The 14038-nt window shown below is 43.9% G+C and overlaps 5 protein-coding genes across 7 annotated transcripts; 3 read left to right on the top strand and 2 right to left on the bottom strand.

The window, feature by feature from the left end:
- Positions 1-150: 150 nt before the first annotated feature.
- On the top strand, positions 151-1438 carry LOC27206620 (transmembrane protein 170A). The gene is made up of 2 exons (XM_016182329.3): positions 151-559; positions 618-1438. The coding sequence occupies exon 2, from the start codon at positions 764-766 to the stop codon at positions 1148-1150; it is 387 nt and encodes a 128-aa protein (XP_016026948.1). The 5' UTR covers positions 151-559; positions 618-763; the 3' UTR covers positions 1151-1438.
- Positions 1296-2452, bottom strand: LOC6733907 (crossover junction endonuclease EME1). Its single transcript, XM_002080915.4, has one exon. It carries the CDS (start codon positions 2385-2387, stop codon positions 1458-1460), a length of 930 nt encoding a protein of 309 aa, XP_002080951.1. The 5' UTR covers positions 2388-2452; the 3' UTR covers positions 1296-1457.
- A 51-nt stretch (positions 2453-2503) lies between these two features.
- LOC6733906 (H/ACA ribonucleoprotein complex subunit 3) lies at positions 2504-2932 on the top strand. Its single transcript, XM_002080914.4, has 2 exons — positions 2504-2664; positions 2727-2932. Exons 1-2 carry the CDS (start codon positions 2611-2613, stop codon positions 2865-2867), a joined length of 195 nt encoding a protein of 64 aa, XP_002080950.1. The 5' UTR covers positions 2504-2610; the 3' UTR covers positions 2868-2932.
- Positions 2875-3824, bottom strand: LOC6733905 (transmembrane protein 223). The gene is made up of 2 exons (XM_002080913.4): positions 3293-3824; positions 2875-3233 (listed from the first exon to the last, which is right to left on the bottom strand). The coding sequence occupies exons 1-2, from the start codon at positions 3693-3695 to the stop codon at positions 2941-2943; spliced, it is 696 nt and encodes a 231-aa protein (XP_002080949.1). The 5' UTR covers positions 3696-3824; the 3' UTR covers positions 2875-2940.
- A 710-nt stretch (positions 3825-4534) lies between these two features.
- LOC6733904 (activating transcription factor 7-interacting protein 1) lies at positions 4535-13128 on the top strand. Of its 3 annotated transcripts, none has more exons than XM_016182330.3 (5): positions 4535-4751; positions 7940-8092; positions 8154-11379; positions 11855-12297; positions 12360-13128. In XM_016182330.3, exons 2-5 carry the CDS (start codon positions 7981-7983, stop codon positions 12806-12808), a joined length of 4230 nt encoding a protein of 1409 aa, XP_016026946.1. In that variant the 5' UTR covers positions 4535-4751; positions 7940-7980; the 3' UTR covers positions 12809-13128. The 3 variants fall into 3 exon arrangements, with proteins under 3 accessions (XP_016026946.1, XP_039147252.1, XP_016026947.1); XM_039291318.2 differs by having other exon boundaries at positions 7928-8092; XM_016182331.3 differs by lacking the exon at positions 4535-4751 and adding an exon at positions 6874-6998.
- The last annotated feature ends 910 nt before the right edge of the window (positions 13129-14038 follow it).

Raw genomic sequence — 14038 nt, 5'->3', positions numbered from 1 at the left:
GGGCTGAAAGCAGTGCATTTGAACACAGCATACAAAAGAATATACCTTAAAGTCCCTGTGCCTTCCCACTACGATATCTGCCTTACACGTGGATATTTCGAATAGAATAATTTAGAGCTGCACTGCGAGCCCGGAACCAGTTCGCAAGTGAATCACAGCTGTTTGCTTATCAGAACTGGCCCATTCCCAAACGTTCCATTCCCATTGCCATTGTAAATCGCAGACAAAAACAATATAAAATTAAATTAAACCAACTAAAAGTGCTTTGTGTTGCTCAAAATGTGGAGTTAGGGCTGCCGTACACCAGTAGCCTGGTAATTAAGCCCGATTTAGCATTCACTGCCGCCAGCCGAGCGCTAATTGAGTGCCGTGACGAAAGTTCAATCGATTCTTGACCGAATTAAAAATAAGCCAAACATTTGCTAAACTACAGTGCTAACCGGAAGTTAAGGCCATGCTAAATAGGATCAAGCAACTGGAAAAGACTGCAACCAAAATCCGGCTATAGAATACAACCAATGTGGTGTGGGTGTGGCCAATAACACACACATGTGTTGGCGTAAGTATAAATAAATGCCAAAAGGTCAAGTCTGAAGGGAGTGTGTTATTGTTTGCAGGTTTATGAATATTGGCTGATACATGCTATAAGAAGGGAATCCCCACCAGACATGCGGCTGGACACTCAACTGACCAACGGAAAAGCAATAACTAGCAACTAGTAACTAGGAATACCACGTCAGCTTCCATCGACTACGATTTAGCCATGTTCTCGGACGACACCGACGAGTTGGACACCATCGCCGATGTGATGGGTCTCCGGTCACAGGCGCGTCTCAATACGTTTCGCGAAATGTGGTACCACGTCTTTCTGTGGGCCCTGTTCTCCTCCATATTCATTCACACCTGCGCCGCCGTGGTGGCCTTCTTCACGCTCCGGAAACACAAGTTCGGACGATTCTTCTCGATCCTGATCCTGGTCATGGGTTTCCTTTCCCCGGCCTCGAGTGGCATCATCAGCAGTGCGGTCATCGCCTTTGTGCATCGCGCCTCCAGTCTGCCGATGTCCCCCATATACGCCATGATCTGGGGCCTAGGACAGACCATCGTCTCCGCCTGCCTGGGATTCACGCGGATTCTGGCCACGCTGTAGAGCACGGACTGATGTTTTTCATCATGGCCACCACTTACTTCATTCTCCTCATCGCGCCCAATCCAATGTTCACAGAGTTCCGACTTCCAAGCGGACATATTATCAATTCTTCAGGTGTGCAAACCACAATTAATTGAATTCATAGTTATGTGTATAGGAACATTGTGATTTTTTAATTATACCTTATACGATGAGAAAATAATGTAAAATACTTAGCTCTTAACTTAAAACCTAATTCTAATTGTACATACTTTAGGAAGCTAATATATGAGCAGATTCTAAAGCTAAGAACGTTTAGTTTAGTTTCCTAGATCAGGGTATTGGGATCCCTGGCAGTATACAATGTATACAGTTTGTTGCTGAGGACATTTCCAATGCGTCGCTCGGTGTGAAGAGGCTGTGGTCCATTGCATCGCTTGATCTTCAAATCGGCGAGACTTTGGACGGCCAGTGGATCGCTGGAAAAGTGATCGATCAGTTTCTTGGGACAGGGATACTGCGCTATTATGGATTCGGCCACTTCCAGCGTGACCATTGGCAGTCGATTCAGATGCTGCTGCCAGAGACGTCCGTATCCATTTCCCTGATCCACACGGACGCACTGCTTCTTGTCGTTGGCCAGGTACTTCTTGAAGCCTCCCAATGTCTCGTTGCGTTGCTTCTTATAGGGGGCTTCGGCTACTGCTTTTGTATAGCGCTGCAGCAGGGCCACTAGATCCTGGCTTTCGGGTTGATTGAGCTGCTCCACGTGTAGCTCCTGGAGCAACTGCATCTCGATCAGAGCGTCCTGGCTGGCCGAGCTGCCATGCTTGCTGTGACGGAGCGTTGGCAGGGCAATGGTGTACTGGCAGTCCGGAAATGAGGCCTGCAAGCGCGGTCCCAGACAAACAAGGCTTTGATCCCTTACAGCTCTTTGGAAGCTGCTTTCGGATAGCCACTGGACCACTTGGTTTTCCGATTTCCAGGCGTCACCCAGGCCGGTGGGACTGCTGTCCAGAGCAATCGTCTGCTGGCCCACATTGCGTTCCCACAGGATGCAGTGGCTCACGGGCAAGCTCCTTATTTCATATTTCAAGCCCGTTGAATTCAATTGCTGCAATGCCTCCTGGCCCACGGGAATGCCCAGAAATCCGGCATCTATGACCATCCGCACATATTTCATACATTCTCCGGGCTTGATACGCTTCTGTTGTTCGCGCAAACCCAGTTTGTGCAGCTTGTCCGCTTTATTTGACATTGTGTACGAAAGTCCGCCAAATATTCTATACAAATATGTTTAGAGATGGAAGTGAATCGATAGCAATGGAATTCTAGCTACGGTTCGAGGCTAGACTATTCTGTTCATTTGGATTATTTAGCGCCTATTCTTTTTCAAGCCTGGTAACACATTGCAACGCACGCCACACGTGTTTTATTTTCTTCTTCTTTGACTACGGAAAAACAATTCTAAAACTGCAAAAATGTATCTAATGTACACAATTAACGAAAACGGCGATCGCGTTTACACCCTGAAGGTAAGTTGTCATCAAAACCTATATGTATTACCCAGCAAAGATACAACTTGTTGCTCTCCTAGAAACGCACCGAGGATGGTCGTCCCACACTGTCTGCTCACCCAGCACGTTTTTCGCCGGAGGATAAGTACTCCCGCCAGAGACTGACCATCAAGAAGCGCTTTGGACTGCTCCTCACCCAGAAGCCGGAGCCCATTTACTAGGCCAAAGTTTACTTTTAATTAGTGTACACCTTTATTTACAAATAATAAGCTACGAAACAACAAAACTTGGCCTTTAAATGCGGCGCTTGAGGCCCGCCGTGTAATCGAATAACTCGGCATTCCGAAACTCGCCACGCATATCCAGGACATAGTACAGTGTCTTGCCCTTCACCTTAATGGGTAGCTGCACCCTGGCCATGTTCCGTGATTCCTCGGCGGAGACGCACTTCAATGGCACGGTCATAATGCGATTGCGGTTGAAGGGACCGTAGGTCACAAAGGAAACGCTCTGACCACCCTTTCTCAAGATAAGAAAACGCACCGATCGCAGAGTAAACATCCAGACAGCAAACAGTATGCCATATCCTAAAATGTTGGTTGAGTTTTATTTGCGGCTCGCCGAGATAGTACTTAAACACTCTTACCTATCAGAAAGCTACAGGCTGTGATGCCATTTCTGTACTTATTATCGCCCAGATTTATGCGCTGGAACCACTTCAGCTCCTCTCCGGGTTTTTCCACCACTGGAGCATCCTTAAGTGTCGTGAAGGCGAAGTGCGAGAGATATGTCCAGAAAACAAACTGACAGACCCCGAAAAAGTTAAGCATCTGGTAGAATCGGGGGTTCTCATACTTAAAAAGTATTATGTCCTTGGGGACACTGGTGTTCACATCGAAGGGGGCGGCTTGGGAGGAGAACCTCTTTATCGTGGAACTGACCGGCGTTTTAGTTACAATGGCCGGAGCTGCCAGTCTGAAACTCTGGAGGCTAAGGCGCTTAATGGAGTTGACGCCCTGCCGCAGGGCGAAATTCAGCAAATTGCTCATCTTAATTGAATACTTCCCGCATTTGTTATTATAAAACAAATTAACCTATAATCTACAGATGTTTTTATTTTGTTCCGCTGGCTATTGGTTCACTAGCTCCGGAACTGGAACTAGTACAACAAAGCCGAATTCAGGGCTGGCACATGCTGACTCCGTTCACTAGTTCACCCATTGGAGCAATTAACGAAAATAACACGATTTTTGCAATGTTCCCAGCTGTATTTAATAAGAACTTAACATTACTTAAGCGGGCCGAACATATTTGTCAATAGGATTCAGTTTAAAGCAAGATAAGGGACAGTGGTGATCACGTTGTAGTTCCAACTGGCAACTTAATAGTTCTGATCCCATGAATCAAAAATTCAGCTATGCAGCCCTAGTAATAACATCAGATTTTGTTTGGTTCCAAACTAGGGATGTACACGTGCCTATACAGCATGACGTTATTTATTTTGTATAAAAATACAATACAAATGGAGATTTACCACAGCTATTAAATATACATCCTTTTATAATATCACTATCGTAATGATTAAGTACCTAGTTTACGTTATATTTAGCAAAATATCCGTTCATCAATGTTAAGAATAAAGAAACAGACGCATAAAAATGCAATGTTGAATATAAGATAAAATAAGGTTTACCAAAATCCAACCTAAATAAATCCAAAAATAATAATTATTGTTAGAAACGTAATAAAACCATAATAAATCTCTTCACGATGCATAGCATTAATCGGCATCCGGAATCACGCGCCAATCTCTATTGAAAGTGCCGCTAGCTTGCAATCTGGGCGCTGCTCTTCGGAACCAGTTGTGCATAGACTAGTTCTTTTCGGCACTTTCTGTTGTTGTCCGAATTTAGTCTGTGTTTCACTCTTCGTCGTTTAAGGGCATAAGAAGCGGAGTTGCTTGCGAATTGTAAACAAATCGCGGAAAAGCTGTTAAATTCATTCAAATCATTGACATTTGATAGTAGCCGATGAACCACAAGTTATATTTCAATAGTTTTCGCTACTAAATAAGTTAATAAACGAGTTTATCGAGTCGTCGAAAGGTAAGTGCAGTTTTTTTTTATTCATTTTATGTTATATTTATAATTTTATTTAAATACCCTGCAATATTATGATCCAATCGAATGGTTCACTTGGAGTTTGGGTTTGTTTACGGGTTTTTGAAAGTTTTTTTTTTTTTATTTGGGCTGGGTATGGGCACCATACGCCAGATATGGTACGAATCTCTTTAAAGACATTTGTGTTTTCAGGGTTGTCAAGTGACCGCGATTTGCAAATCAGGCGAAATCTGCTATATATCTAGATTTGTTACTATGCTATATTTTAGACTAGACTACTGACATATAGGCGACACAATCTACCGCAATGCCATAGCAATAGGACAAAAAATGACCTGCCGGTGGCAACCCTGCCCGACAGCATGGTCTCAATTATACATTTAAAGACATTTGTTTTGCGCTTAATCGGGCACAACGCGTTTTATATGATAAACATCATGCATACCTGGCAACCCTGAAAACATAAAATTGTACAATAGGTGAATAAAAACGCTGCCCGTTTTGCTATTGCTTCTGCTTGCAACCTGCTCGTTTTAGGTTTTTCGGGGTTTTGTCTTTATCGAAAGTCTGATACCAGAAACGTGCAGAGGGCCCAGAGGGGATTTCAAAAATGTCCTTGCTTTCGTAGAACATGCAAAAACTTGGATGTTTTTCGACCTAACCTCACTCTGCATCAAAATCGATACGTAACCTAAAAAGAATGTAAATGCGTTGCAAAATCGCACACATACACGTTCTGATATACATACACGCTCACACCGATGTGCCGTTGCTACAACGAACTTAACTGGTGTGTGTGTGGGTGTTAGAGCGGGACAGCTATAATAGACATAGAGCCCAACACGGGCTTAAATACAAGACCGAACTTTAAAGACGATAAATTGGCCCATAGATACTTTTAGTTGCAAAAATACGACACCTAAACATGTTTGTTATCTACATTTGTGTGTATAAGCAACGGTTTTAATGGACCTAAGCATCTTGAAATAAAATATTGCCATCGGAGCAAGTCGAAATGCCATGATCCAATGTCAATAGCTCCTAGGATCAATTCCTTTAATATAGCCAAAATCGCCGGTTTTAGCATTTTATCCACAAAAACAACGACTTTACGCCTCGATTTTTGTTTGCCCGGTGTTGTAGTTGTTGCTTTCGGCCTGCTGCTGTATCTTTGTCGTGCTCTGTTCGGCGCTACGCGAACTTTATTCAATTCCTACATACAGGCAAATATATATAGCCACGTGCATATATAAATTTGGCCTCTTGCTCTCTCTTGCAATTACTCTCCGGCCGCTCTCTCTTTCCATCCCGCTCACTCCGCAACTTTCTACAAAACCGGTATCCTGGCAAGGTCCTAAGTTCGTTTCGAAAAGACCAGAAGGACGGACGGACTCTAGGTTCTAAGTTTTGAAATTTGGAAAGTTACTTTTTTTGACAGGGTTACATTCTGTTACATTTTTGCTTCAGCCTTCGCTAATTCCACATACTCTATGCATTCGGCCTCCATCTACATCTACTACAAGTCATCTATTTTATTTACTAACTCTGGTTGGAGCTGTGTGTAGTTGCACTAAGAAATAGATATTCCATAATGTTCTTTACTTATAATGCTCCCCCATTAATTGTAAACATATAGTCGTCCCGCTCTAACTGCCTGTTTCCTCATCTCACCCTGCCGCTCGCGACCAACAAAACGCGTTCTATTTGCGTTATTATTAAACGCTTTGCTTTTTTCGTTGTTATCAAACAATGTTTTTTGATTCAATGAGGATCCCTTCTCACCTCATTTCGATTTTTATACCATCCCCAATTGTTTTTATTTTTTAATTTTATGGAGAAACTGCCATACCAAAAGAGACTGCCAACTTGCCATAGAGCACAATAACAATGACGACTTTAGCTTTGCCCTATTTTTCGCGAAAGTTAAAGTTTAAGATGTGTTGTGGTTTCCTTAAACTCCGAGTAGAATTACATTATCGAATCTTATCATATCATCCCGAGACACGCCCTCCCGGCGACTATCTCCCCTTTGCTTACCCGTACGCCCCTGCCGCTTTTACCGCTCTCAGCTGTTTACTCTCTCGCTCTCATTTTCGTTCGTCGAGAGCTGGTTTGGCGTTCACCTCGTTCATTTTTGCACTAAACGCGGCGAGATGTTGAAGTCATTTTGATTTCTTTGAGTGTAGCCAAATCAAAATAAATCGTAAACAGGGTATCAGGAAGTTTAAACGTGTAAGTTACTCAACTCAATATAACTATTACATGTGCAGTTACGATATCACGTAAAAACCCAACAAACTCAACATAACCTCACTTTCGATAGTGAAAACTATTATATGCAGGTTTGTGTCACTTTAGACTCTAAAATTTTGAGCATAGATTAATTAACTGCTACCTAGTTAATTTGCTCTTTCTCCCCTTATTCGCATTTTTCGTCACACACTTTTTTCCCTTGCACGAATATTTATCGTCGCTTTGCTTTGTCTTTTCGCTACAATCGTGTAGTTATTGTTGCGTTCGGAAAGCGACGAACGCTTAAGACTACTAACAACAAGAACAATCACAACGGAGTAGATACACACCAAACCAAACCCAAAAAAAGAAAAAAAAAAAAAATAAAAAATGTTGGTCTTGAGTTATGATGATAGGAATATCATCCTTTGACTATGGAACATCCATACTCAAAGATTACATTGCAGTTAGTACTTCGTATATTTTAGAGTTAGAAGGGACTTCAAAATGAATTCGGGGAAGCGGTTTATGAGGTTTGGCTCGCTTCAGCGAGTCGGAAGCCGGCGATATTTTATTAAGACTCCGCCAAACCTCATAAACCGCTTTCCCGAATTAATTTTGAAGTCCTTTCTAGCTCTAAAATATACGAAGCACTTACTGCAATGTTATCTTTGAGAATGGATGTTCCATAGTCAAAGGATGAGAAGAACATCATAAGTCAAGACCAACATTCTCAAGTTATTGCATTAGCGTTTTGATTAGCGAAAATCGTGAACTAAGCTTTTCGGGAGCTTTCTTTTAAAAGCTATTTTAAATAAATTTTTTAAGGAGATTGAATTTCTTTTTTTTAAAAAATGGGACGGGAGCAGGTTTGTGACAGGGTTGCCATATCCCAGAGTTGTCAACATACGTCGTGAACTATAATATAGATTTACTTTCAGCCATCCAATGACGATTAAGTAAATCGACAAAAACAGTCAAAATGATGGGAGTAAGCCAGAACATGGAACTGAAGGAACTCTCTACAGAGGAAGCTTTGATGCGAACCCTATCCTCAGAGCTCGGCAATGAAGTGGAACCTCACTCCACCCCTGGTAAGTGCCACTTAGTTATTTGGATAAGTCCATTTGGGATATATCGATATCTGAATTACAGCCATTCTCAATGAATCCAGTCGAACGTCTGTGGATGAAGTGGATCTTTGTGAGCTAACCAATGGCGTCGATAGCTCCGATAACGTCAAAGTTATTGACAAACCAAAAAAGATATCGGACCAAGAGCGTAATCCAGGTAGCGATTTGGACGCTCTTCTGGACAAGATTAGCTCTATTGTGGATTGTAGTCCCAAAAATTCCGATGATATTGATTTACTCGATAGAGGCGAGGAATGCGACTCTGTGTCGGCGAAGAAGAGAACAGCTGGTGATACGGACAAAAATCTAAAAGAGCAAAAAGAAAAGCCAGAAGAAGAAGAACAAGGTGAAGATGTGCTTAGTTCTCTAGAAGGAGCAGAGTGCATCGATCCTGATTCTGAGTTAAAGACTGAGGAGAAATTAGAAGAAAATGAAGAACACGCTTCAGCCAAAGAATCCACACAGAAAACCGAAGATTTAGCTGATTCAGGTGAAATATTAAAGTCAAAGGAAGAAGATGAAGTCGCAGCCCATACTGCGGATAACATTGAAAAAGACGGTAAAAATAGATCAACAGAAGATGTGTTTATGTATGCTTTAGACTGTATTTCGAGTGCCGACGAGTTTGATGTCTTTTCCTCTCAGGACTCCAAGAAGGTAAAGCCAAGCAAAAAACTAAACACGGAAGATAACTCTTCTGCCAATGACTTAGAAGATATTTCATCTGATGACGATGATATAATTAAGGAAAATGAAAAACCCAACACTGAGGTTATAGATTTAGATTCGTCGAGTGAATGTGTGCCTTGCGAAACGGAATCGGAGGTCGAGGAAACTGCAGCTAACACAGAAGATACCGAAGTCGTTACTCACGGTAAGGTTTCTGCGAAGAAATCATTGAATTTGCAAAGTATTATCTCAGAAAAGTCCGCGAGTGCGGTCGAATGTGAGCCTGTCAAAGCTGATGAACATTTAACAGAAGGTGACGAACCCATGTTAGTTGGAGACGAGGTAACCGAAAAGTCGAAAGAGTCTATCCCAATCCAGAGCGAAGAGTCAATGGAAATCGATGAACCGGATGAATCCAAGGAATCCGAGGAACTTCAAGGGCAAAAGGAAAAAGAAGAGCCTGGTTACTGCAAGAAAGCAAAAGATTCAGAAGAGGCGAAGGATAAAGAAAAGCCGGAGATGAAAACCATACAAGCGTCGAAAAGAGCAGACATACTGGGAGACACCAAGGGAAAGGAAGATCCAAACCCATCCCAGGATGTGGAAGATGTTAAGGACACAGAAGAGCCAGAAAATAAAAAGGAAATAGAACAGACTGGAGAGCTTGAAGAACCTGTGGTGATCGAAGGAGAAGAAACAGAAGATCCAAAAAAGAAAGTCCAAAAGGAATTTGATGCTCGAACTCAAGCCCAAGAAATGAAATACACAACCATAGATGATTTGCTTGTAGAAGCGGTCAGAAAGGTTGTAGGGATAGAAGAAAAGAAGGTTGCAGAGGATGAACCAGAAGGCGACAAGGAACCCACGACAAATGGAGTATGCGAAATTTCTACTGATGGAAATTTAAAGCATTTAGAAAGCAAGGAATCAACGGCTGTTGAAGAGGAGACCAAAGAGACGGAGTCCGATGACGAAGTTATATTCTTTGAACCCCTAGAGAAGACCGAAAATGTTGGCACCACAGCCAATCCAACGAACGAAAATTCTGTGAAACCACAAGCTAAGGATGACGAAGTTGTTCTCGTCTCCGAGGATGAGGATGAAACACCGCAGAATAAGATACCGGAAAAGGAAGTTCAAACTACCCAAAAGGAAACAGCTTTAAAAGAACTTTCCAATGAGTCCACTACAGAATCAGGTGAAGCTAAGGACCTACAAATAGACAACTCCGACAATGCGTGCGATCAGTTTGAGAAACTGAAGACCCCTGATGTGGTAAAGCAAACTGCCACAGAAGATGGGAACAGTAATTCCAGCAATCTATTGCGACCCGCCGAGTACACGGAAGACTCGGCTCCAAAACGGTTGCGTCTCAGTACCGATGAAAAAAATGAATTCGAAACGGAGACGAATCAAGATGCGTCACCAAAACTCAGCAGAGCAAAGGATGGTTTGAAGGATGTAACCAAGCGGAGCCATGAACATCTGGACAGCAGCCCTCAGGAGGAAATACCCAATAAGAAAGCTAGGACTGAAGACTCCGACTCAAATAGCTCCCACGAAGGCACGCTACAGATTGATATGGGTGGACAGGATGACAAAGAAGAATCCCCCAAAAAAGAAGTCGAAAAGAAACTCGACTTCGACCTTAACCCCGTTCCAGAAATTAAACAGAATGTTAAGCCGCTGCGCTTGGAATTCTTTAAGACCTTCCGACGTAGTTTCGACACAATGACCCGTGACGACCTGGAGGAGCTGGTGCTGCAGAAGGTCGTCGAGGCGATGATGGTTAAAAGTGATTTCGCAGAAATACGTATGCAGCTGGAAAAATGCGAGAGCACTCTCGTCAATTATCGCCGCAAGATTGCCGAGGTGTCGAAGCAATTCCTGGATTTGGAGACGGTGCACAAGCGTGTGCTTAAGGACTTGGAGGCTAAGAACTCTCATTTCACCGCTCCTGTGCGGATAACACGAGCTGTTGGTCTTCAGGTGGGCATTCCGTTCAAGGCCATAAAGCCCACCGTCGCCGCTCCAGAGCCAACGCATGCTGCTGGCAGCGTGTTGGCTCCGCCCAGCGGAACGCCACCCAAGGCCAGCACCTCCCCGACGCGTGCGTCCGTGCGACCAAGACCTCCTCCGCCTCCCTTTGGACCATCCACATCCTCATCGGAAACGGGTGCGGGCGTCAGCGCCTCTCAGAATTCCAATCCCCAACAGCAGCAGCCGGCAGCACGGTCATCTCCATCCTTGGCCACGGCTAGTGTCACGCCACCTGTGCGCCGGGGCTGCTTGCAGAAGGTCACGCCCCATCGACCGGTACCTACTAACTTACAGCCCGGGCCAATGCTCACGAATCAGGCCAGCGTCCAACGTCTGCAGCCCCCACCGCCTATAGCTCAAAGGACAACGCACGCCTCCAAGCACACGGGAACACCTGGCTCCACGACTTCAGCGGTGGCCAATGCGATTAATAAAAGCGTCATGCGTGGCCGGATGTCAGCAGCCGCTTTCTTGGCGCAAAGACAACAGCAGCAACAACAACAACTGCAACAACAACAGGCGCAGCAACAGTTCATACTGTGAGTATAATCCTAATCGTCCTCTTCGATTAAAAGCGAATTCCACGCTTGTGCAGAAGTTTACAACTAGCAATTTATTATGAATGGTTTCAGACCCAATTAGGTAAATAGACTCATAGATAATAGCGAATTTTTATACCCTTTACTTGTACAGTAAAATGGTATACTAGAAAACTACCATATTTATGCCAGAAAAAATCAAAAAAATTAAACGTTCACACTTCGACTAGCTGAGTAACGCGTATCTGATACTCGGGGAACTCTTTTTTCTTAACATTCCAGTATATTGTATTGCTAATGAATCTTTAGGCATTACTCGTTGGGATAATAACCTAAATAGGTAAATACAATGCGTTACCGGTATATAAATATTCTTGTCAAATCAATTTTTGTATGTCCGTCCGTATAATCGCCGAGATATCAAATTCCTCATGTCATATTCACATTACTAACTTACAATTGTTTCATATTGCAGACCTCGACCTAGTTCCGGTCCCACGCCAGGTGCGAGTCCTGCCAAGCAGGTGCCGAAGTGCACAACTAAAGTGCGCGCCCAGCAGCCACCGCTTTCGGGGGCCACGGTCTCGGTGCCAATCTCATCCAGCAGCAGTGGGTCGGGATCTGGCAGCTATGGACAGCAGCAGGAGCCCAGCTTGACGCCGGCCAAGCCCAAGGAGAAGGCAGTCATTGACCTCACAGATGAGGATGATGCAGCGGCTGCTGCGGCGGCAAGGGCTGCCCAAGCACAAATCGAGGCTAACGCTCGTTTGCGTCAGGCATCCAATGCGGCGATTAAGCGGAATGCTCAGACCGCAGCAGCGATAAGAGGAGGACGTGGAGGCGGAAATGTGGTGCGAGCTTCTCCAATGCAATTGGCTCGCGTAAATGCTCGACAGTTAGTCCATAATAATGGAGGAGGTGAGTTGGAAAATCATTATATTCAAAATATTCATCGTACTTATTTCAAAACGTATCCAAAGGTCAGCGAAGTTCCTTGGGCTCAAACGTAACTATGCAGATACGTTCGGAGAACACCCCGCCTCCAGCATCTCGTTTAAGATACTCACATCCTGCACCACTGCCCACGTCACCTCCCCAGCCCTTCAATCCAGCCTGGAAGGTGCCTCCTTCGCGACCCGTTATCCGGATTAGTCTCCTTGAGACTGGTATCGTTATATCCTGGACTCTGGAGGATTCGAGCCCGCGGTTCGCAGAGTGCGTAATGTACCAGATCTATGCATACCAGGAGACGATTCACGAGCCCAGCACGGATAGCTGGCGGCATGTGGGCGATGTCAGCGCTATGTTGCTGCCCATGGCCGTGACTTTAAATCAGTTCCAGGAGAACCAGAGGTATTTCTTCGCTGTGCGGGGCGTTGATAGCCACGATCGATTCGGGCCGTTCAGTGTTCCCAAGACCTGGTCGTAGACGGATTGGTCTGTTCTCTTCCTTAGGTGTAGATTCTAGTTTTAGTAGGCGATATGTAATTTATTTTTGTCCTTGGTAATCCGTTCTCGAAACTAGCCGAAATGATCAGTTTACGCCTAAGTTATACAGAGATTTTTGAAGAATTTTTAAGAAGAAATAAACAAGTTATGCCAAGCAGCCAATCCTCTGCAGCCAGTAAAGAACAAAAGAAAACATTGTATTTTATTCTCAATAGGTTATTTAACATAAATAAGTTCAAAACTTACATTAAATAATACACAAGATTGAATAAATATCAAATGAGAATGGCGTTTATCTTATATTACATTTTGTGTGTGGGCTCTTTTTATTTCTATGACTAACATGACTTTTACTATTTTTAAACAGTTGTTTTATTTTATTTAAAGCCGATTAACGGAATTAGTTTTAGTAAAAGTTCATCATTCTTGAGTTTGTTGAACTAATGGATGGATTCCGATTAATGTTAATTCATCTACAATATGTAGTAACAATTATAATACGGTGCAAAAGCATTTCTAGCCTCAGAATCGATTGCTTATCTAATTAACAAGTTAATTGACGAAGCACCTGATGTTTGATATTGGCAAATATTGAGCATATAGTCACTAATTGGTGCTCAAGTGAAATGGGCCTGAGGTGTTGGAATAAGTCGGCCCAGGACACAATGCATGCGATAGTTTTCGGGTTTAAGGACGATGGGACATAAAATATGGATACACTCCCATTTAGGTGAGTGTGCCAGCCAATTTGGAGGTCACAACATCAACCGTCCCAATGCTCGATGAGAAGGTACAGTCGAGCTTGTGAATGTCAAACTTATGCCATGTATGAAAATTGGTATTATTATAAGCGAGTCATCATAAGCCAGACCATATCATGGATTTCAATATTAATGATAGCCCAATGTCGATTTATAGAAGCTCCACTGTAGCTACTGAGGCCCGCGAGGAAGGGGAACTGACAGCGGGGCAGAAGGCTGCCTGTAATGTGCTCCCGCCTCCATATCCTTGCGCCGCGTGCACTTGACATTGGCTTTCGAATCGGGTCTGTCGCGGCATTTTTGCTCATTCATGCGCGGCACACTGGCAGGGGGTTGGGTGTTCCGGGCGCGGAAGGTGCAGGATTGCCCTGGTAATGGCATAATCGACCCCCTTTCTGGCCCCTTTTCGTTCCGGGGGGCTGGCCACGTGCCGTTCTCTTTCGGCCGTT

The sequence above is a fragment of the Drosophila simulans genome, chromosome 2R, assembly GCF_016746395.2.
Source record: "Drosophila simulans strain w501 chromosome 2R, Prin_Dsim_3.1, whole genome shotgun sequence".
NCBI lineage: Eukaryota > Metazoa > Arthropoda > Insecta > Diptera > Drosophilidae > Drosophila > Drosophila simulans.
The sequence above is the reverse complement of the archived record's forward strand: the minus strand, read 5'-3'. Positions and strand labels throughout refer to the sequence as shown.